The 22,312-nt window shown below is 44.7% G+C and overlaps 1 protein-coding gene and 1 long non-coding RNA gene across 2 annotated transcripts; one reads left to right on the forward strand and one right to left on the reverse strand.

Moving 5' to 3' along the window:
- On the forward strand, positions 1-19,961 carry LOC146358877 (uncharacterized). Its single transcript, XR_014786115.1, has 3 exons — positions 1-146; positions 8,273-8,357; positions 17,719-19,961. It is a non-coding gene; the product is annotated as an uncharacterized LOC146358877 (long non-coding RNA).
- On the reverse strand, positions 6,633-18,063 carry LOC146358878 (cytochrome P450 2K4-like). Its single transcript, XM_084822548.1, has 8 exons — positions 17,907-18,063; positions 17,157-17,306; positions 16,635-16,795; positions 15,669-15,842; positions 12,617-12,761; positions 9,126-9,310; positions 8,225-8,366; positions 6,633-7,844 (listed from the first exon to the last, which is right to left on the reverse strand). Exons 1-8 carry the CDS (start codon positions 18,031-18,033, stop codon positions 7,657-7,659), a joined length of 1,272 nt encoding a protein of 423 aa, XP_084678674.1. The 5' UTR covers positions 18,034-18,063; the 3' UTR covers positions 6,633-7,656.
- Positions 19,962-22,312: the final 2,351 nt, after the last annotated feature.

Genomic DNA, 22,312 nt, shown 5'->3' on the forward strand with positions numbered 1-22,312 from the left:
GGTGCCTTCTTCCTGTATTGAAAACTTTGCAAAACAGGTCTGAAGCCTCAATGCACGGGCTATTCAACACTCAGGATTAGCTGCAAGTTCCTACTACTGTGTATAAAGGCCAGCATTGCTAAATCCTCCTGGGTAATTATTGAACTGTGAGTACAGAGAGATTTTTGAAAGTTCTGTTCATTTAAGACAGAGATGGGGAATGTGAGGCCCGCCTGATGTTGTCGGATTGTCTCTCACATCATCCCTCACCATTGGCTGGCCGTCTTCGTCAAATGAAAACTTTGCGAACTGGTTTTAAACAATTGAATCCTAGAGAGGTCTAGTACTCAGCTGCAGGATTTAATTAATTATACTGGATATAAAAAGCAGTTTTGTGAAATCTTCCTTGGTAATTATTGAACTGCGACTAGCAAGAGAGTTTTGGAAATGTATCAAAACTTGCTGCATTCTTCTCCTGTTAAGCCCCCTAACAATGCTTAGCTATTTATGTAAGGAATCTTCATGGTTGATTTAGTGTGGAGTGGGAGAACTTCGAGGTTGTTCACATCACGTGACATCATCTCCAAACCGCAGCCATCCAGCCGCTTCTGTCCTGAAAAGCTGCATTTTCAGAAACTTATTTACTCCAGTTTTTTAAAGTCAAAGGGGCTCCCAAGCGATCCTGCTGCTGTGTGCCCCATCACCCCCCCCCCGCATTAAATCCTGGGCATGCCTCTGTGATGTGGCTGTGACCTGGCAATGACGTGGTCAAGGAGTGGGCCTGCCCTTCCCCCTTTTCCCCCATTCGCAGTAGGGGCTTTTGGAGGCTTCCTTTCCCACTTCCCGCTGTAGCCTCTTTGCCCATCCACAGCAAGCAGCCTGCCTTTCTGGAGCAATCTGCGAGCCAGGAAGGGAGCAAGCAAGCGAGAGGCAGCGGGGATGGTGGGGTCCGGGAGCAAAGAGAGCAGCTCCACTCTCTGCTGTTTCTCACCTATAAATGGGGCAGGGGAAGGGGAAGAGGAAGCTGCCATCCCCCCTCCTCCTACAGGAGGGCAGGCTAGTTAATCCCACTGAAGTGAATCGCCGTTCTGACAGGGAGGAATAGCACTGTGGCGGTTTTATGCCGGAGCAAGGCAGGCTAGCTAGTCCCATTGAGGTAAATTGCCGTTCTGACGGGGAGGTATAGCAGTTTGATGAATGGGCAAGGCAGGCTACTTACAGAATTGGTATTACTTGCTCTCTGATTCATAAGAGTTGGGGGAGCTAGGGGTGGGAAACAAGCCTCTCTCATTCGCTGAGCGGCACTTTCCGGGTTGATGACATTCAGCTCTCCTCCTAGACTCCACCCACCCAAACCTGAAGTTTCAAGCCCCGTGTGACTGGAAAAGCATTTTTTGGGCGCTGTGTACTCTGCTTTTCTTGCTTTGATGGACCAAAGCTGATTTCATGAAAATCCGGATAATGCCCCAATGAGCTTCTCCTTCTGTTGTCATGTAGATCCGGCCCAGGACTTGGTGAATAATTTAGTAAATTAGCATATTAGCTCCAAAGAGCAGCACAGATGTATCTTCTCAAGTTAGTATTGAACCAGTATTTGATCCTCATAGCTTTCTAATGATCAGTGTAGGAAGCGGGGGGCATAAATCTGTCACTTCCTGTGTGGTGTAGCTTAGCCCACTTCTTTGAGGTTTCTGTGGTGTATTTCTGCTTTGCTTGTGGCACTTTGCAGTTTGGATTACAGAGGTTATTCTGCACGTGGTGGCAGGAGGTAAGGGGCTGCTGTGAGAATGGTCCTTCCATAGAAGTGAGGCTGGATTTTCTTGTTTTTTTAGGATTGATAGATTAAATTTATATGGCTGCCCATCAACAAATATTCTATAGGTGGTTTTCAGATCAAGACAACAAAATAAAATGTAGGAAATACCTATTCTAGTAACATATTAATTTTATACCAGTTTTACTGTCATGGTTTCCCCCTGATATTGTTGGGATCACACTGTGGTGGTAGCTCAGCATCAGGGCTTCTTGAATGGAATGGATGATCTCTAGACCCATTTCAACCCAGCCTCAGGCCTAGGACGGCTTTGGTCTCTGTAATGGACAACCTATACCATGAAGTAGACTGAAGAGTGCATCCTTGTTGGTTCAGGTGGACCTCTTAGCAGCTTTTAATACCATTGGCCATGATATCATTTTGGACTGCCCAACCACAATGGGTTTTGGAAGTTCTATTTCACAGTGGCTTTTGTCCTTCCTGGAGTCATTTCCAGAAGGAGGTGCTGGTTGACCTCTGCTTAATGTCTTGTCGTTTGGCCAGTGTGTTATCCCACATTGTCTCCCATGCTGTTCAACATCTACATGAAACCACTGGGAGAGATCCCCTGAGGGTTTTGAGTGTGCTATTATCAATATGCAGGTGGCATCAAGCTTGATCTCTCCTGGCCATCACATTCTAAGGCTCTTGTTGAGGTTTCATTTTTGTGCTTGAAGGCAGTAATGCCTTAGGGCTAATAACCTAAAGATTAATTCAGATAAGACAGAGGTGCTTCTGGTTAGGAAAACAGAAATTCCAGGACAGGAAATTCATCCAAGTCTGGATGGGGTTACACTCTGCTTCAAAATCAGATTAATACTGTAGATGTCCCCCTGGACCCAGTTGTGTTTCTGGGTGGCCTATGAAGCTTTCACAAATGGCCACCCTAGGACTAAGTCCAAGAATGTCTCAGCAAGTGTATTAGCGTGTGATGGCTAATGGAAGCATATTGCACCCATGTTACAACATCTGCATTAGTTACCTGTTAGTTTACAGGCACAATTCAAAGTATGGGTGATTATCTTTACAGCCATATGTCGCTTGGGTGCACAATACCTAAAGGACCATATTCTTGAGCTTCAGGAAAAGCTCTTCTTCATACCTGAGTGGTGGCTGAGGCAAAACTAGTAGAGGTACATAAGAGGGAATTCTCTGTGGATATGCCTAAATGATGGAGCTCCCTACCTGAGGAGGTCTATTTGACCCCTTCTCTTCCTTCTTTCTGTTGTCTACCCAAGACTTTTTTTTATTTTGGCAGGCATTTCACTTGCTGGATTAAAGTGCTTTAGTAGCTGAACCTCTGGTTTTTAGATTGTTTTATATGCTGCATCTGTCCCTCCTTTTTATTGTATTGTGGTTATTTGTTTATTACTTTGGGGATTTTTTGTTTTAAAATGATCAGGTGTCCTAAGTGCTGGTATACAGTGGAATAGTGTATATAAATGTTCTGAAAAAAAGACAGATACATAAGTAGATGGTTTGGTGAGGGCACCAATATTTTTGTTGCAAATCTGTACCTCTACATCCACTCACAGAACAATAGATCCCGGACTTCCCCGAGGAGGTGGACTAACAGTTTAGTGTAGACTGCAATTTCGATGCATCTTGCACTACTTCCAGATTGGTAGTAACATTCAGAAATATAGGTTGTCAAAAGAGTAATGGTATTGCAAACATTTTAAAAGTACACAAGAGGGTATATTTGACTGTTTCATCTCTGACACTTCCATGATCACTATCAACACAGCACTTATGATGACAACAACATGATTACAGGTGTGATGGGGAGATGTAACAATATGAAAGGGTTACTAGATACAGCCTGAATGGGTTGTGCTCCCTGAAAGGAACCAGAAACTAGTTAAAAGCAACACCCACTACTTCTGGTCTGAGGAGAGAGCGGCCACAGGTTGAGAGAGTTCTGTAGAAAAGCCCTGGTCTTGAGCAAGCCTTTCTCCATCTTTCTGTGGCCCCTCCCCTCATGCATGCCCTGCGCTGCGGGGAGCAGGAGGTGCTTGCCTCCTCAAGGGCTCGGGGAAGGTGTCCGCAAGGGTCCTGCCTCAGGGTCTACAGGAACCCAGCCCAGTTTCTCAGCAAGTGGCACAGCAGCCTGGACTCAGCTAGTTCTGATGCTTGAGTTCGAGGCCCGGGCCGCGACAGTGTCATCCATGGTAGCATCAGCGTTCTTGCTCGTGTCCTCACTTTCCGTGTCGTTTTGCTGCCAGTGCAAGTGTGTCTGCAGCGCAGCCATCAACCTGCTGGCCACCATTTCACCCCACAAAGGGAGTGGGCAACCTTTTATCGGTAGAGGGCTGCATTCCTTCAGGGTAATCTGTTGGAGACCACCTGCTGTTTCTGGGCGGGGCCAAGGCCAGCGGTGAGCATGGCCAGGGTCAAAAGTGGGTCGATTCAGCCCTTCTCTCTCTCCCTTTGGCACCCATTCATTTTCATCATTATTTTTTAAATAATCTTTACTCATGAGAGTATTAAATGCTGGCTCTGCCTTTGATCACACAGGGTTGAACACATAAAGAAGAATCCTCCATGTTAAGCCCCAACACCATTCTATAAATGGAAAACCTATGCCATGTATTGAGAACTAATTTTGGAGTCTGCAGAACTTTCTTGATTAGGTATTCAAGGTTCATTGGTTATCTCCTCATTTGGTTTAAGATAATCTATTTAAAGTGCTACATCTGTTTGGGAATTCCTTGGTGGATCACATATGATCTATCCTAATTCTGGAAAAGAGGAGGCTCTAGAACAGGTGTGGGCAAGAAAGGAAATCTTCAGTTTTGGACTTCAACTCCCAGCATTCCTGGTCATGGGCCATGCTGGCAGGGACTTCTGGGCTGAACTCCAAAACATCTGGAGATACACCTTCTGCTCCCCCCATTCTAAAAACAGCCTCCCCCAACCTGGTGCCCTCCAGATGCATTGGACTGCAATTGTGATCATTGCCAGCCAGCAGGGCCTTGCTGGCTGGCAATGCTGGGAGTTGCAGGAGGGCACCAGGTCAGGGGAGGCTGCTCTAGAATAAGGAGAAGTTGATGGCCCTAAGCCATTTGTCATTGGATTTCTACAACCCCACAGTCACCTCTGCATATCATATCCACGATCCTGTCCACATGGTTTAACTGCTTTGGGAGAATGAGAATTTCCCTTGCACTTTCTGCCTCCTTAGGGATGATGTGGTAAGGCTTGTGAGCTTTAGCTCACAGTTTCCCTGCTTTGGGGTGCTTGGTTGAAAACTGTATAGCTTTAACTTTTGTTTGTAGGTTTTTTTGTTTATTGAATAAAACAAAAGGCGGGGCAACAAATCGATCCCTCTCCTCAACATACACTTATCTGAGTCTAATTAAACTGGCTAAATGCATCTTTTGGTTGAACTGATTAAATGCATCCACATCAGAGGCTACCAATTGTTACATTTGTTGTTACATATGACTCCTTGATTGTAGCCACAATTGGAATAAGGCCTATAATTCTAACAGTTAACTGTCTGCTCTGGCCCATACAGCCTGGTGAGATTATAATACCTGTTAGCATTGGTTACAGAGCACATTTGACTACCTTACACACATTTGCCCTCTACTGGAAGTATCCATAGGGATAAGGAAAAGGGAGACTTGCACCAGGGGTGTGTTTCCACCAGTGATTTACTCCCAGCTGGCTGCATGATGAGGTCGTTGGTGTTGTGGCCCTCCAGCAGCCACCCTGGAGCTTATCAGGGAAAAAAGCGGATTTCCTGAGACTGCTTAAAGTCCGATTCTTTTCCTCAAGTCGGGTTCTTAGCAGTATAGTTGCTGTGTGCCCCAACCCCCTCATTGACCTCGGGTATGCTAGGCCTTCCCAGGGGTGTGCCTTTCACCGTGACCCCGGTCGAGGGGTGTTTCCTGTGCATTTCCCATCCCTGCACAAACCCATTAGTGTTTTCTCAGAAGTAACTCCCATTGTGCTGAATGAGGCTTGCCCTCTGAATGCCCACATCAGTACTTATAGAGACCCCCCTCAATTGACATGGCACAGTTTAAGGCCCAATTCCCTAAGTGCAGTTTAATGCGATCTCGAGGTTCTGATTCTCCATTGTTTGCTTTATTGCCTTAGGTAGGAAGTAACTAATTCACAGCTTCATTATAGAGATCCTGCACAGTATCGGTTTGGTTAGAAAGGGGGCTGGTTTCCCATCCCTGTGTTCTCCCCCCACCCCTGTTTCCCAGCACAAGCATATGTGTGTCTACTCAGAAGTAACACCCATTGTGTTCAATGAGGTTTGGGACTTGTTGGGAGGCTTGTCTTACAAATGCACACAAGGGGAAGTAACTTCTTCATACCTTCCTTATGGAGCCTGGAGGAGTGAGGAAGCCTGTCTTATTGGTTCAACAGCCCCTGCCATTCAGATGACATTCACTGCAACCCCCCCCACACACACACACACCACCTGGAAGTAAGTTATGTGAAGCCACTTAGATTGGTGTAATGTACACCCTCGTGGAGCCCTGCCTGGACCAGAAGCGGCTCCTACAAAAATATGGGTGAGCCATTCCTCCCTTCTCCTTCCATTGTTGTGGAAACAGGGCCCAAACCATCTTAAGAATGTAGCTGAATGCATTGGTCATAGGTGAATGGCAAATGCACCTCTCTAACAGATATTTAGTGCCAACACTTGTTTGAGCTGTATATCTATATAAGCTGAGCACAACCTGAATTTGTTTAACTGCTTGCCTTACTATTCAATTTTGTGTGCAAAAAGGCTGAAAATAAAATATATGTTTAATGACTGCCATTATATAGATTGCCATTGGTCTGTTCAACAAATGAGTGGAACCCAACACAAATTAATGCAAACAATTTTCACTAGGTTTATTTTAAATTAACACCTGTTCAGCTTTATACATCCCTTCCTTGAAACAGCACATGCATGTTTCTTTCATGTACTTTTCCATTTATGTAGTAGTTTATTTAATTCAATTCATTCGCACTACATACTTCCATTTCTGAAAAGGTCATAAGCCTATTTATTTATTTATGGCATTTATTCATTGCCCTTAATAAAATTCTCAGGATGGCCTACAATTACAAAAAAATCAAAACTTCCAATCAATAATATTATAGTTTACAAACATAATAGAAATCAATACTAAATCAAAATTTGATTTGACTTCCATTTTAAAGCTGTCAGAAAGTACAGCACTGTATTTTCTCCCATACCAGTGAATGGTCTTCTGAACTATTTGATAGATTACAGCCTTCAGTCTTACTTGTATTTCTTAGGTAATATACAAGTTAAACCACTATTGCTATTTAAACAGATTACAGAAATAGTCAAAATGCTGAGAAGATTTCATTGCCGTACTTATTTGTAAATCACTCCCTTTGTGAAACTTACTTGCAAAAAAGCCCTTTGAGAAAGAGTGGTATACAAAATAATAACTAGTGGGAATTATATATCTTTTTTGTTTTATTTGCTTGGTTGTTTATCTGGTAAACTTTGCTGTTCTCCACCTCAAACCGTCTATCACTGGATTTCCTTTGGACATACTTAGAAGTTTGACTGAACCTGGTACTTTTCATGGCTGAAGGACATCTACAATATGTGAACACTAGAAACCAGCTTTGTTGTGGAGGGGGGCAGGTTATGCAGCAAATGGTGCAGGAACTGAGGTCCAGTTTTTAAGCAGACCTATTTCTCAATACTAGCTTTTAAGATCTAACATAATGACATATGGATATTTAAGGTTTGTGGCAAAGCATGCGCCAATTCCACTAAGACACTGCTACACTAACACATCCTTGGCTGGGTAAAAGTGTGCAGAAAAATCTCACATATGTACCCACAGCAGCTAAGCAAAGCAGGAGCAGGCTTATGAACATGGGACAGCACAGATGTTGTGGGGCATGGGAGGTGCTGTAAACCCTATTGCAGGGGTAAGGTCCAGGTCTTCTTTGGCTGTTCCGGGGGCTGGCTGGAAGGTGAATCTCTGCAGGAGACTTGTAAAGAACAGGAAGAGCTCCATTTTGGCAAGGGACTCACCTGCACATATTCTCCGACCTGCAACAACAGCAGGGAAGCTAGGTTTATTAACCATCATGCGAATGGAACTCTGTTTGCACAACAGGACTTCTGTTCGTGTGACAGGACTTCCGTATCCTATCATTCCCCCTGCAGCCCGCCACACATTCCCAAATCTGCTCTGGAGGGTCCCCAAACCCTGCCTCCAGCAGCAGGAGCAACATCTCAGGTCTGAGAAGTGGACATCTTCCATTGTCATCCCCCCGCCCCCTGAACACTCATAAGTCGCCGTTGTCTGTTTTAAAATTTATGGCATGTTGTTGTGTACTGATGCTCACATTGTCAGCCACCTTGGAGGCCTGTTTTCAGGCTAAAGGATGGGATATGGATATTTTAAAACAAATCAAACAGTATGTTACCTGCAGAGAAAGGCATGAACGCATCTCTCTTTACAAACTTCCCTTCAGAGTCAAGAAAATGCTCCGGATAGAATTGATGTGGCTTCTCCCATTGAGATTCATCATGCAGCACAGAGGACAGCAATGGAATGATGTAAGTTCCCTGCCAAGCCAAAGCAAAGAGTGGTTTAAAAATGAATATGGCCCACTAAGCCCATGGCAATGGTGCAGTCCTTAGAAATATATGTAAAAATGCCACCCTAAGTCCTGATATGGGAATTCCCATGCAGAGAAAATGAAATTTTCGTTTCCCAGGCAAAAAAAAAGTTGAAGTTTTAAAATCTTTCAGGCTAAGATGTGAAGCAGATCAATAAGATTGAGACATGCTTCACTGATTGAATCTAATGACTGACATCTCCTCAGACGTGAGTCGCTTCGGGCACCCCCCGCCAGAGCCCCCGGTGCTCTCTACCCTCTGAACGCCAAGGCTCGTGCGCACCCTGTGTGGAGCAGGAGGCACCTCCTGCTCTGCACTGCAGGCAAGTGGGTGATGTTGCCCATCTGGGGAGGCCTCGGGGAGGAGCAGGGCGCCATAGGGTTTGTCATAGGACTGCTGCCCCATTCTCCGCCCTGCCCACGGAAACGCCTCCTTTCCCCATCTCCACACCCCATTTTGCGAGCGTGGAGGAGTAGCTGAAGGGGTTCTCTCCATGCCAGCGACAAGGGGGCAGGGAGCGCCGTTTCCTGGCTCCAAGCCTGGAGCCCTGTCTACAAGCCTGGAGCCAGGAAATGGAGCAATCTGCCAAGGGGACATAGGATGGCTCCCTCCAAGTGTCCTATTGTAAGGAATAGACCAATCTATCATAGGCACCTGAGCTATGACTGGAAAACAACCAGTGCAATTAAATCAAGCTGACATCACCTTTGGAATGAAGTAGCCTTTGAGAGTAACATCCGTTGTGGTTGCATGCGGCAAATTTGTTGGGACAATGTCAGCAAATCGTTGGATTTCATGGATTACTGCATCTGTGTATGGCATCTTTGTTCTATCTTCCATCCTTGGCTGAGCAGAACCTACAACTTTGCTAATTTCTTCCTGGACCTTTTCTGGAGGGAAGGGGGTAAAAACAACCCTTTTACGAAGATAAACTCCAAGGTTTGGGATTTTGCATTAGTCTCTGAAAATATCAAACTCTGAAGAATATAACTGCCATGAACTCACATCCCCAGATTTCCTCAGGAAACTGGGGCTGGAATGTGGGATTAGACTCCCCATACTTTCACCTGTTGTTTGAGAGGATAGATATCTGTTCACAAAGGGATTTGTGCATGGAACTCCCACTGCAGAAAAGGAGGAGCTCCAGGTGTGCTTCGAAGAGGGCTCTGGATCCGAGCACGAATGCAAAAATATCCTTCACTGTTTTATGAACAGTGCCTAGTAGCTCAAACTCTCAACACACTATAAAGGTAGGAAAGATGCTATTGTTATGTCAGTTTGTAAGCATGGTAAGGATCCAGCAGAGATGTTGCTAACTTGCCTAAGAATTATTAGAACATATCATAGTCTGGAATGTGGGAAGATACTAGGGCTGTGCATTGCTTGGGTGCTGAATCCGAATACTGAAGTGAATTGGGGTGCTTCAGGGATGCCTCGGTGAGATCTGAAGCAGATCAGTCCAGCACTGAGGCAGTCCAATGTGAAGCGGGTCACCAATGAAGCACCTTGGTCCGCCTCGGAGATTCAAAGCTATTTTGATGCCTTCTGAAGCCCAGACAGCCTATCTCTAAATATATCAAACTGTAAAAGATTGAGGGTGGGGGGAGAGAAGGAGGAGGGAGGGGGGAGGGGAGAGGAGGAGGAGGGAGGGAGCTTTGGAGAATGGCAACTCTAGTTGCCAGTTTAGGGCTGAACTTAACCCAGCAGTCTCCAATCAGTGACACTGGTGGAAAGGGGGTGGGGATGCTGTATACATTGGAGAGATCAGCCTGTGTTTGTTTCATTGCAAGAGAGAGTGTTTGGTGGTGGTGGTTAGAGAGAGCTGTTTAGTTAGTTAGTTAGCTAGATATGTGTGGTGTGTGTCTGCGTGTTGTACTGCAGCTTTGTCCTTATTCTTTCCCACTCAACCCTTTCAAGTCAACTATACCCTTTCTTTTCTAGATTATTTATTTTAAAAACCAAAAACATTTTAAAAAAAGTAGTTTAGTTTCCTCCTTTCCTTGTTTCATTCTTTGGCTCTCCCCCCCACTTCTGAATTATTCAACCATGCTTATTAGTTCTTTCTTTCTTTCTTTCTTTCTTTCTTTCTTTCGTGATTCCTTTTTTTTTTTTTTAAGAAAATTAAAAAGTAGTTTAGTTTCCTTGTTCTTTGGTTCCCCCCCATTATCAATTTAATTCTTTCTTTGCAGTTTTCCCTGTCTTTTTTGCTAGATCTTTTACACACACGCACGCATACACGCATGCATGCACACACACACACAGATAGATAGATAGATAGATAGATAGATAGATAGATAGATAGATAGATTCCTTTCCTTGTTCTTGGCTCCCCCCTTCTCATTTCTTGCATTCTATCCCTTCCCATTTTTGAACTCTATATATTTTCCCTAAATAATAAAAAATAAAAACACTTTTCTTTGTTTGTAGGTAGTTCTGCATTTGCTTTTCTTTTGCTCGTGTGTGTGTGTGTGTGTGTTGTGGTCAAGCAAACTGTGTGTGGCAAGCACTACACAAAAGTCCACATTTCAAAATACAGTGGGCAAAGCACTACACACATTAACATATATTATTTAAATTTAAAATTACACTGTGTGGCAAAGCAAGCCCGATATGAGGCATCTGCGGGGTGTTGGCATTGGGGCTGCCTGTTGGCCAGATTTCATGCACTTCTGTGCAACCAGTGAAAAGTTATAGCTCTTTGCTTTGAGAGTTTTTGTTGAAAAAAATCAGCACAAAACCTACTGGCCAAACTGTCTGAAATTTGGCAGGTGGAATCAGCTCCACGGGGGCTGACAGGTCCCCACATTTCATGTATTTATCATGAAAACTGAAAAAGTTATGGCTATTTCTGTTTTCCAATGCAAGTCAATGGGGAAACATCAAAATCAAATAATTTGGATATCCAAATCTCACTTTGGAGCGGAATCTGAAGTGGCTTGGGTTGAAATCAGTCCAAAGTGAAGGGAGGCTGCTTCAGATGGTCCGAATAGGCATCCAAAGTGAAGTGGAGGGCCTGTGCACAGCACCAGAAGATACAACCCAGCTATGTTTGTAGTCAGGGTGGCTTGAGACACTGGACTGGCAGATGATTCTGTCTTAACACTGATGATAAGATGGCATCCTCCACTGTCCCTGAAGGCAGCAGGCTAACTTAGGAGGTGCAGAGCAGATCCCATGGCTCCCAGATCGATCCTCCCAGCACCTTGCTGCCATCTCCCAGTATCTGCTGCCTGAGGCGACTGCTTCACTCTGCCTAATGGTAGGGCTGGCCCTGCTTGTAGTAGAGATTTGGGCAGTGCATACCCATGGTCTTCCATGCAAGCATTTCCCATTTTTAGTTCTTGTCCTTCATTACTGATAGAAAAGGAAAGGTTCCTCTTGTGCAAGCACTGAGTCATTACTGACTCCTAGAGGGACGCCATTTTTCCTTGGTGTTTTCCTGGCAGACTGTATAGTGGGGTGGTTTGCCATTACCTTCCCTGGTCCTAACTACCTTCCCCCCAGCAAGCTGGGTACTCATTTTACCGACCTTGGAAGGATGGAGGGCTGAGCCGACCTGAGCCGTCTACCTGAAAACCAGCTTCCGCTGGGATCGAACTCAGGTTGTGGGGAAAGTTTTGGTTGCATTACTGCCGCCTACCACTCTACACCACACGAAGCTCTTTTTTTCATTACTGATATGCACCAACATTTCCATCTAGAGAGGAGATGACTTAGGGACAGATTCACCTTTGAGTTTACATTTTCAAGACATAGAAATAATTATATGTGTAGTGTGAGGCAGAGGAAAGAGTTAAGCTCTGAACATAGTCAAAATACACTATCTTTCATCATCCAAGACACTTCAGTCGTGGACCATGAAGAGGTACTCTCTCCAGTTCTGTTGAGGGCAATTATGGAAGGTGAGGGGCCCAAGGTACACACACTGTGGCTGGTATAACATTAGAAAATGAACTTGGCTGTGTGGATGGTGCAAACTCCAAATGTTTAAATAGCTTGCACAATGCCCCACCTTAACCCTCTGGAATTCCTTGGGACCAGCTCAGCAAGAAAAGGAAGTGCAACTCACACAAGCTTCCTGTTCCCCCCTCATTCAGATAACTCAGAAGTTTTATTTCATTTGCTCTAATACTTATGTATACATGAAATCAAGATATATTAGAATAATGGAGGCCAACTAAATTAAAAGGGCTTACTCTGAATTTCAGGGTACTTCATCATTAACAATAGGCCCCAGCGCAGAGTCGTTGAAGTGGTCTCCATGCCAGCAGAAAATAAATTACCCAAAAGAACTAGTAGGTTTTCATTATGGAAATATCCATTAGTCTTGTTATTCTTCTCCTAGGGTGAAAAAATTGTTAAAACAAATGGAGTAAGAAAATTCCATGCACACACATCAAAACAAATAGCAGAGGGCTGCAGGGACCCTTTGCAACACTCACAGGGATGAAAAGTATAGAGCCATTGTCTAGGAAAGTCCTCTTCTTTAACTCACGACTAGCAACTAAATGTAGACAAAAATTTACAGAATGCTTTCCACAGGATCCCTATTTATTTATTTATTTAAAGATTTTTACCCCACCTTTTAGCCAAAAGGTGTTGCATTTAGAAAAGAAATCTGATTGGTGGAGCCAATTTGCACTATAGATGTTATTTGCATATTTTCTTGATCAAGGTACAGTTGCAGATTTTTGAAACACAAGCAATGTTTGTTCCTGTAGAGCAGGGATAGGAAACTTGTGGTTCTGTTTTTGCCTACAACTCCCATCATTCCTTGCCAGTATAGCTGGTGATGAAAGATGGAGGAATTGTAGGCCAAAACATCTGGAGGGCCACGAAATGTCTATGTGTGCTCTAGAGGGAGGGTCTGTAATATGTTAATGATTGCTGAATCACTGAACATTTGTTCAGTTGCTGTTTTCTAAAGTAAGGTTTCTTGCCAGCTGCATGCATTTCATTGTACTGGCCCCAGGTGCATAGCCAAGTCATTTGTAGTGTTATAGGGGACTAGAGATCCATAATGCTTGCTTAAGTTCATTATTGTGGCAATTCCCTTGCTCGTAGGTCTCTGAGCATGTTGAGATGAGTCAAAAGGCCGATATCAAGATCTGCCTGGGAAGCAAAGTTTGTTTATCTTAGGTGGCTGTGCTTGAGAACCAAACACATCTAGCCAATGCTGGGAATGAACGCTGGGGGCGCTTGCTAGTGTTGTGCTGCCTCATGGCTGATATGTATGGTATAAAACCCATTGGACCCAGTGGCTCAGGGTTCAGAGAAGCCGCCTGATCCAACCACTGGGTACACCTGTGTGCTGTAAGTTACCCAATAAAGTCTCCTTGTAAGTAAACCTTTGAATCTAATTTATCACTATCTTGGCACCTCTAACCTAGGGATGGCGGAGAATTTCTCCCCGAAACTTCGGGGGGCCGAGCGCCAACGTGTTCGGCCCCCCGAACAAGTTTCGGGGAGAAATCCTCCGCCCCCCGCCCCCCCCGGGATGGGACTTACCTTCCCTGAATGTCCCTCCCGGCGGCGGGTCCAGCTGGCGGTTCGTCCGGTGTTCGAGCAGGGTGGGAGCGGCAGCCGGTCTTTCGACCGGCTGCCGCCCCCGCCATTGCAATGAAAGAAAAAAAAAAAAACTCCCCCTGATAGGCTACGTGACGATTCACGTAGCCTATCACGGCAAGATTTGCAAAGTCAGCCGTGATAGGCTACGTGAATCGTCACGTAGCCTATCACGGGTGACTTAAAAAAAAAAAAAAAAAGTGTGTACGGATAATGGCGGCCCCCATAGGGAGCCGCCATTCCCGTTCCTTATTTGGTCGCTGTAGTCTACGTCAATGTTTACATAGACTACGGCGAAAATAAGGGCAACGCTATTTGCGTTGCCCTTATTTTCGCCGTAGTCTACGTAAACATTGACGTAGACTACAGCAACTAAATAAGGAACGCGAATGGCGGCTCCCTATGGGGGCCGCCATTCGCGTACGCGCTTTTTTTTTTTAAAGTCACCCGTGATAGGCTACGTGACGATTCACGTAGCCTATCACGGCTGACTTTCCAGATCTAGCCGTGATAGGCTACGTGAATCGTCACGTAGCCTATCAGGGGACTTTTTTTTTTTTTTACTTTTGTGTTCGCGGCCGGGCGAGGCGGGAAGCCTCCTCCCCGGCCTGAATTTCGGCCGGGCGAGGCGGGAAGCCTCCCCCCCCGGCCTGAATTTCGGCCGGGCAAGGCGGGAAGCCTCCCCCCCCGGCCTGAACTTCGTGGGGGGAGCAGCGAAGCACTCCCCCCCACCGCGAAAAAGCTGCGAGAAAAGGTAAGTGACTTTCGTTCACCCCTACTCTAACCTAGGAGTTCAACGCCCATGGCCGGGGCAACACTAGGGATGTACGAAAATCACTTACCTTTCGGGGATTACGCTAATGGTTGGGTGGGCGGCGTTCCGTCCCTCCCCCCGGAATCCTTGCCAGGGGGGGAGGCGCTCCGTTCCTCCCCCCCCCGGAATCTTGGCCGGCCAGCTCCGCTCCGCAGGGATTCTGCGGAGCCGCCGGCCAGCTCCGCCAGTGGCCAGACATCCGGCCGCTGACTAGCAGGGACGCAAATGGCGGTGGCCATAGCTGCCGCCGTTTGCGTCCCTGCTGTCAGCCGTGATAGGCTATGTAAATGTTTACGTAGCCTATCACGGCTGATTTAAAAGAAAAAAAACGCACGTATGCAAATGGCGGCGCCAATGGGGGCTGCCATTTGCATTCCTTATTTTGGCACATCTTAGTCTACGTAAACATTTACATAGACTAAGACGGCGAAAATAAGGGGAACGCAAATAGCGTAGCGTTTTTTTAAAAAAAATCAGCCGTGGTAGGCTACGTAAACATTTACGTAGCCTATCATGGTGTTTTTTAAAAATCTAGCTGTGATAGGCTACGTAAATCTTTACGTAGCCTATCACGTTTTTGTTTTTGTTTTAACTGGAAATGGCGGCAGTGGCAGTCGGTCGGAAGACCGGCCGCCGCCAAACCGCTGCCAGAGCCGGAGCCGCCGCCGCCAGGAAGATCCGCCCAAGGTAAGTCCCGTCCCGGGGGGTGGCGGGGGAGGTGGCAGACCATTCTGCCCGAGACCTCCCCGAGATCCGTGGCGGAATTCTCTGACATCCCTAGGCAACACAGTCATATGCACGCATACTTTTAAAACATGATGTGAAAAATTTCACCTGTAATTCCTGGCACACTTCAAAGACTCCATTACCTCTTGCTGTTGGATAAAAAATGAATCAATGAAGCTCCGCTGGTCATTTTCATCCAGTTCTCTGAGGTGTTTTATGAAGATGGCATTCATGAAAGCATATAGCTCATCTCTGTTCTTACGGACAGTCTTAGGACCACCAAAAAGGAAGCCAAGTGCAGGAAACATGTTATATAGCTGAAAATATATAATATTATAAAGAAATAGAGATATTAAGAAATCCAGTACCTAGATGATATTCTCAGGAGGACATCTCAAAGTACTTTTCTCAAAATATTTTTGCCCATATTCCACAGAAGAATAATCACTCTACAGATGAATGACCAATGACCCAGAAGAATGACATTGGAGCTATGTGTAGTAAGCATTCCTTACAGACTAAGGCCACAATCCGGTAGAGTGCAGGTGCACACAGCAGGGAAGGCTTTCATTTTCAGTTATATTCATGAATGATCTCCTTGGACTCAAAAATTTTTGCTTCCACAGCTAGCAATGGGAATAATACCTTTTAAAAGTAAATGTATATCCTATTCAAGCAATTTAGAGTGATTATGCAAAGTTTGGAAATGCAAAGAAACAAAAATGAATATGTCATTTCTGAAACCAGGCGAAGGCCACTCTCAGATCCAGTCCAGTCTGTGTGAGACATCTGGCTGGCTGTATGAAACTGCAATAACGAGTACTTTCCGTATGTGCCCAATTCCTATCTCAGAGAGTATTTGGTAGAGGAGAGCATTGAAGATGCAAGGACCCCTGCTCCCACCCAGTCTTCTGAAGTGGTACAGATTGTGCCATGTGCTTTTTCTAAACATTTTGAACCAGCCCCATGTTTCTTAAGGTAACAGGTTCTTCTGCACCAGCTATCAGATTTTGTGAATCCTGAATGACATGGACTACACACCACCCTGCTCAAGCCACATGGACTGTAATACAATCAACTATTTTTTCAAAAGAAAATTGTTAGATTACCATGACTGAAGGGCTTCCTATAAGTCGAATATTTTCATTGAACAACAATAGTAGGCGTACATATTTGGGATCTTCATATTCATATCGCTTGCCAAGTAGTATGGACACTATAATATTGGCAACAGCCGCATTCATAATGATGGTGTTTTCAAATGGTTTTCCTATACGACACACATTAAAATTAAACAAAAACGTTTTAGTAAAACACAGATTATGGAATGAGCATCAGTATTAAATTTGTTCTTCACTACCAGTGTCTGCCTACCCATGTGTAGACTACATTGCTCTGAGAATCTGACACTAAGTGCAGGTGTATTTGGGGTTATTCAGGTGAAGAAATGCTAAGAAGTGTCTAAGCGTCACAGGGCCATTTAGTGTATGTCTGGTTACCTCTTCACAATCACAGGAATCCCCAGAACTGTAGTTCTGGTGGCTTGGGAAATGGAACAAGCATTCTTAGTACCTTTAAACAACTAATATTGTGGATATGCTCTGGAGTACCAGAAAGAAACGGCAACTCACCTTCATAAGATTCAAATGTTTTTATCAGGATATTACACTCTTGAACAATTTTGTCCTCTATGGAACTCCTGCCCATTCCGTAGTCCCGTAATGTGGTCAGTGTAAATCGTCGCATCACTTTCCGGTTTTCACCATGAGAATAAATCATACCTGAAGTAAAAGGGCAACATTTCAAGTTAGCCTGATATTAGATTGTGTTAATGAGATTTCCAACATAATGAACAGAATGTGTGTGGATGGTGATGTCTTTATTGCTGAGAATCTGAGGGTGGGATTGGGGGAAGCAATGTGTCTCTGTGTGATCCATGCACAGACACGTTATATTTATGGTCCTCAACATCCGCCTCCCAAAAAGTTGTCCATCTGTCACCCAGTCTCTCAGCTAGCTGATTTGCTTATTCCTGCCTTCTCCATCATCTCCACTTTGATATTGATACCCTGTGAAACTGAAGCTTGTTATTGCTTCTACTTGTAATATATAGTCTCCTATTGGTCTCTTCTGCTCCCGTTCAGAGTCTTCTTGACATCTGACCCTTACTATCATTATCTTTCTCTTCCCCAGCTCCCTCAGTCTTACTAGTTGTCTGGCAGGGAGAAAAAATGTCTTGATTTGGCATATCCATCCCACTTCTATGGACTGGAAAATCTATTTCTCAATTCACACGTGTTAACTTTTGGCATAGAATCTCCATGGCTAAGATTACAGAGTTGGAAGCAATACCAACTACTATACAGAACAAAGGACCTCACCAAAGCCCTTTGAGAGCTCTTCAAACATTGGGATGATGGGCCTCTCTGCAAATGCATCAGCCTGGTTCACTAGAGCCTCCTTTACCATCTCATACCCTGTCAGCACCACCATCTTCTGGAATCCCATTTGGATACTGAAGATGGAGCCATACTGTTTCGACAACTGGAATTGAATACAAGAAGAAAAATAGAAACACAGTTCTAGTCATCAAGTACATTGATTTACAATGAGCAAAGTCTAATCAGATGTAAATCCTCTTTCACAATTCCAAGACTGAAGTCCTATTGGTTCTCTTATAGTTTTATGGCATATGCGTGATGTTGGTATTCTTTTTTGTTACAGTATAAGTTCTAGTGATTTTACTTTAGCATTTCCTGAACTATATTATTAGTTTTAGAGATGTAAAAAGGTGCAAAATTCATTTTAAATGCTGGAGGCAACATCCAATTAAAGTTGTTCTGGGACTCTATCATTTTTGACAGCTGACAGGATAGATGGTTGCACATTTCAGTGCACTGTGAAATACTCTATGTGGGTAGAAATTATGTAGAGTTACCATCCAGGAACAACTTCACCCCTTGAGTCGACTCAATGTATATAATGCCCTGAGTCCCCTGAGTAAAATACATAGGACTGAACTAAAAATGTCTTTTAAAAATGCCATGTCTTTTTTGGGGGGGAGACCAGACTACTAAAATATAACAACAACAACAACAATAATAATAACCACCACCACCACCACCGCAACAATACAGGTGATATGCCAAATAGTAGGTGAAGCAGTCATTGTCACCATAGTCACTGCAGGAGCCCATTAAATCCCCCTGCCTTCAGCTGAAGAAGTTCTAGCAAATATTATATGGAAGGACTGAGAGATTTCCTGGCTTCATTTCCCATTTTAGCAACAAAGTTATTCTGTTTACTATCCCCGTTGTTTTGTTGTTGATTATATCTTTTCTAGAAAAATCTTTGAGATGTGGGTCTCCCTTCACCACTTACTCACCATGCTTTTCTAACCTAAAATATGCAGTTTGTAGAGATCCTTCCCATCAGCAATAAAAGCAATTCCACACTTTCCTTCTTTACTTTTTTATAGCTAAAAATTCAGATGTGTCATATAGGGAGAAAAAACTGTAACACTTTTTCCGCAGGACTACCACATCTCAAGTAGGATGGAGATTTATGAATGACTTTTTTATTGTGGGATAAGCTGTAATTAAAGAATAAATTTAAGACTGATGTGCATTGTTTCTTTATAATAAAAAAAGGAAGTCACCCATATTTAGGATCCTCTTGCAATAAACCAATAAATATTTCCTTTAGTTAATTCTACACTGCAAATGTAAGTATGCTTTATAAGAAGTGTTTGTCATGCCTTTGTCCAAGGAACACTGGGAACTGAGGTATTGTGAAGATATAAATATTCTGCATTACAACATGCCCAAAGGGATTCCTAATTTCAAGGAGGGGATGCCTCGTTTCAAGACATCTGTTCCCAGAAGACCAGATACGTAGACACTTCAGTATGCACTAATTTCCTCAGTCCCTGCAGCTGACTGAGATGGCGTCAAACCAGTGGCCACCCTCTCAAGGATAAAAAGTAATAGCCCCGCCTCTAACCCTATCTGGCCTCACTTAGCAGTTAGATTACATAACTCACTGCTCCAAGTGGGTTTTGGCCAACCGTCAGGCGAGTCTCAGTTCTTCAGACTGCCCAGTGACTCTTTGCCTGACCACCCTATGCCATGGCCGCACTGTGAACATCTTTTAATATGATACCAGTTTTCAGAATATGCTATGCATTTAAAAGAATTGCCTGTAGGAGTTCCTGATGAAGACTAATGTTTAGTCAAAATGAGAATACGCTGGGGTTCTATAGACTGATATGAGACTACTATGATTATGGTTGATATGGTGGTTATGACATTGATACGATTGTTGTAAATGGTATATGTGCATTGGAAATATTCACTTCCTTTATAATTTGATGTGTACCATCAATTGTGCTTTATGTATCATATATGTTTACAAATTTCTATAAATTTATTTCATTGACTGAGTGTTGTTCTGTTAGGCCCCTTGCACCTTGTATGTTTGTGTTGACCTGTTATTGGGGATTCTGTCTTTTTTGTTTCGCACTGGGTATAAAGAGGAAGGGGATAAGAGAGGGAAGCTCTTACAGAAGGAAGTTAATGTAAAAGCAGCAGGAGGGAGGGATAAAAATACTGGTAGTTGGGGATAGGGTACAAGTTCCAAAACGCTTTTGACAAAGGCCCTCACCAAAGATTCCTGAGCAAACTTAGCAGTCATGGAATAAGAGGACTGGTCCTCTTATGGATCAATAACTGGTTGTAGAACAGAAAGTGGAAAGTAGGAAGAAATGGTAAATTTTCCCAATGGAGGGATGTAAACAGCGGGGTCCATCTTAGGACCATGGCTTTTCAACTTATTCATAAATGATCTGGAATTAGGAGTAGGGCTGTACAAAACCACACTTACCTGGCTCTGCTGGGGTCCACAGGTGGGGGGAGGAGATCCGTTCCTCCCCCCAGAATCCTCGACGGGGGGGAGGCGATCCGTTCTCCCCCCCCCCCGGAATCTTGCCCAGCTAGCTCTGTTCCATGGCCAGTCTGCCGAGCTGCCAGCCGGGCCAACCCGCAGTGGGGCGTCCACCTGCTGCCGGGCTGCTGTGGACACAAATGGCATCCTGTGTAGGGGATGCCATTTGCGTCCCTAAGCTAGCCCGTGATAGGCTACGTAAATATTTACATAGCCTATCACAGCTAAGGCAGGGACGCAAATGGTGTCCCCTACGCCATTTGTGTCCCTGCTTTAGCCATGATAGGCTATGTAAATATTTATGTAGCCTATCACAGGCTAGCGTAGGGACGCAAATGGCGTAGGGGATGCCATTTGCATCCCTGCTTTAGCCATGATAGGCTACGTAAATATATACGTAGCCTATCACGGGCTAGCGTAGGGATGCAAATGGTGGCTGCTACGATGGCTGCCATTTGCGGCCACAGCAGCCTAGCTGCAGCCGCCGCCGCCGCTTCATTCGCCACCAGAGCCGCCACTGCATCCGCCACCGCATCTGCCACCAGGTAGGTCCGTCCTGGGGGGATTCCGCAGGGTGCCGGGTGGAGGGAGGCTGTTCCGCCACGGACTCCAGGGGGCTGGATTCGAAAGAATCCAGCCTCATTGGAGTCCATGGCGGAATTCTCTGCCATCCCTAATTAGAAGTGAGCAGTGAGGTGGCCAAGTTTGCTGACACCACCAAATTATTTAGGGTGGTTAAAACAAAATGGTATTCCAAGGAGCTCCAAAAGGTTCTCTCCAAGCTGGAAAAATGGGCATCAAAATGGCAAATGTGGTTCAATATAAGCAAGTGCAAAGTGATGCACATTGGGGCAAAAAATCCCAAGTTCATGTTTAAGCTGATGGGATCTGAGATAGTGGTGACTGACCAAGAAAGAGATCTTGGGGTTGTGGTGGACAGCTTGATGAAAATGTCAACCCAGGACTTCTTCCCACAAAGCTTTTATCCTGCTATTCAGATTGCTCACTCACGGAAGTTTGTGAGCCCCTTAGATGATGTCGTTAACCTCCAGGGGGTCTCCCGCATTAAATGACCTTTATTCCATTTTTTTTTTCCGAACTGTGGTGCTGGAGAAGACTCTTACGAGTCCCCTGGACTGCAAGGAGGTCCAGTCAGTCAGTCCTAAAGGAAATCAACCCTGACTGCTCATTGGAAGGACAGATACTGAAGCTGAAGCTCAAATATTTTGGCCACCTAATGCGAAGAGACAACTCCCTGGAAAAGACCCTGATGCGGGGAAAGGTTGAAGGCAAAAGGAGAAGGGGACGGCAGAGGATGAGTTGGCTAGATAGCATCACCGATGCAATGAATATGAACTTGAGCACGCTCCAGGAGAGAGCGTAGGACAGGAAGGCCTGGCGTGCTATGGTCCACGGGGTCATGAAGAGTCGGACACGACTGAACGACTGAACAGAGCAACAATTCCATTTTTAAATAGATTGGAGATAACGGGGTATCAAATTACCCCGCTTGGGTTCCACTTGAATTCCCTCCGTGAAAAAGTAAAAGCCGCAAGAAGAGGAGCGAGATCGATGGAAGACGCAGAGAGAGGGGAGAAGGAAGCATGTCTAAAGGGAATCAGTTGTGATCCTGCATTTAAAATGAAAGCAGAAAGCCCTGGTTTAAATACAGGATTTTAGGCTGGTGTACAGATGCTCCCAGTGCGCAGCTGCTGTGAAAGAGGCAAATTCCATGTTCCATAATTACAAAAGGAACTGAGAATAAAACTGCCAAAATCATACTTCCCTTATACAAATCTATGGTGTGACCATACTTGGAATACTGTGTCCGGTTCTCGTCACCACA

The sequence above is a fragment of the Heloderma suspectum genome, chromosome 1, assembly GCF_057233095.1.
Source record: "Heloderma suspectum isolate Gila_16-S chromosome 1, 16-S_ref, whole genome shotgun sequence".
Taxonomy (NCBI): Eukaryota; Metazoa; Chordata; class Lepidosauria; order Squamata; family Helodermatidae; genus Heloderma; species Heloderma suspectum.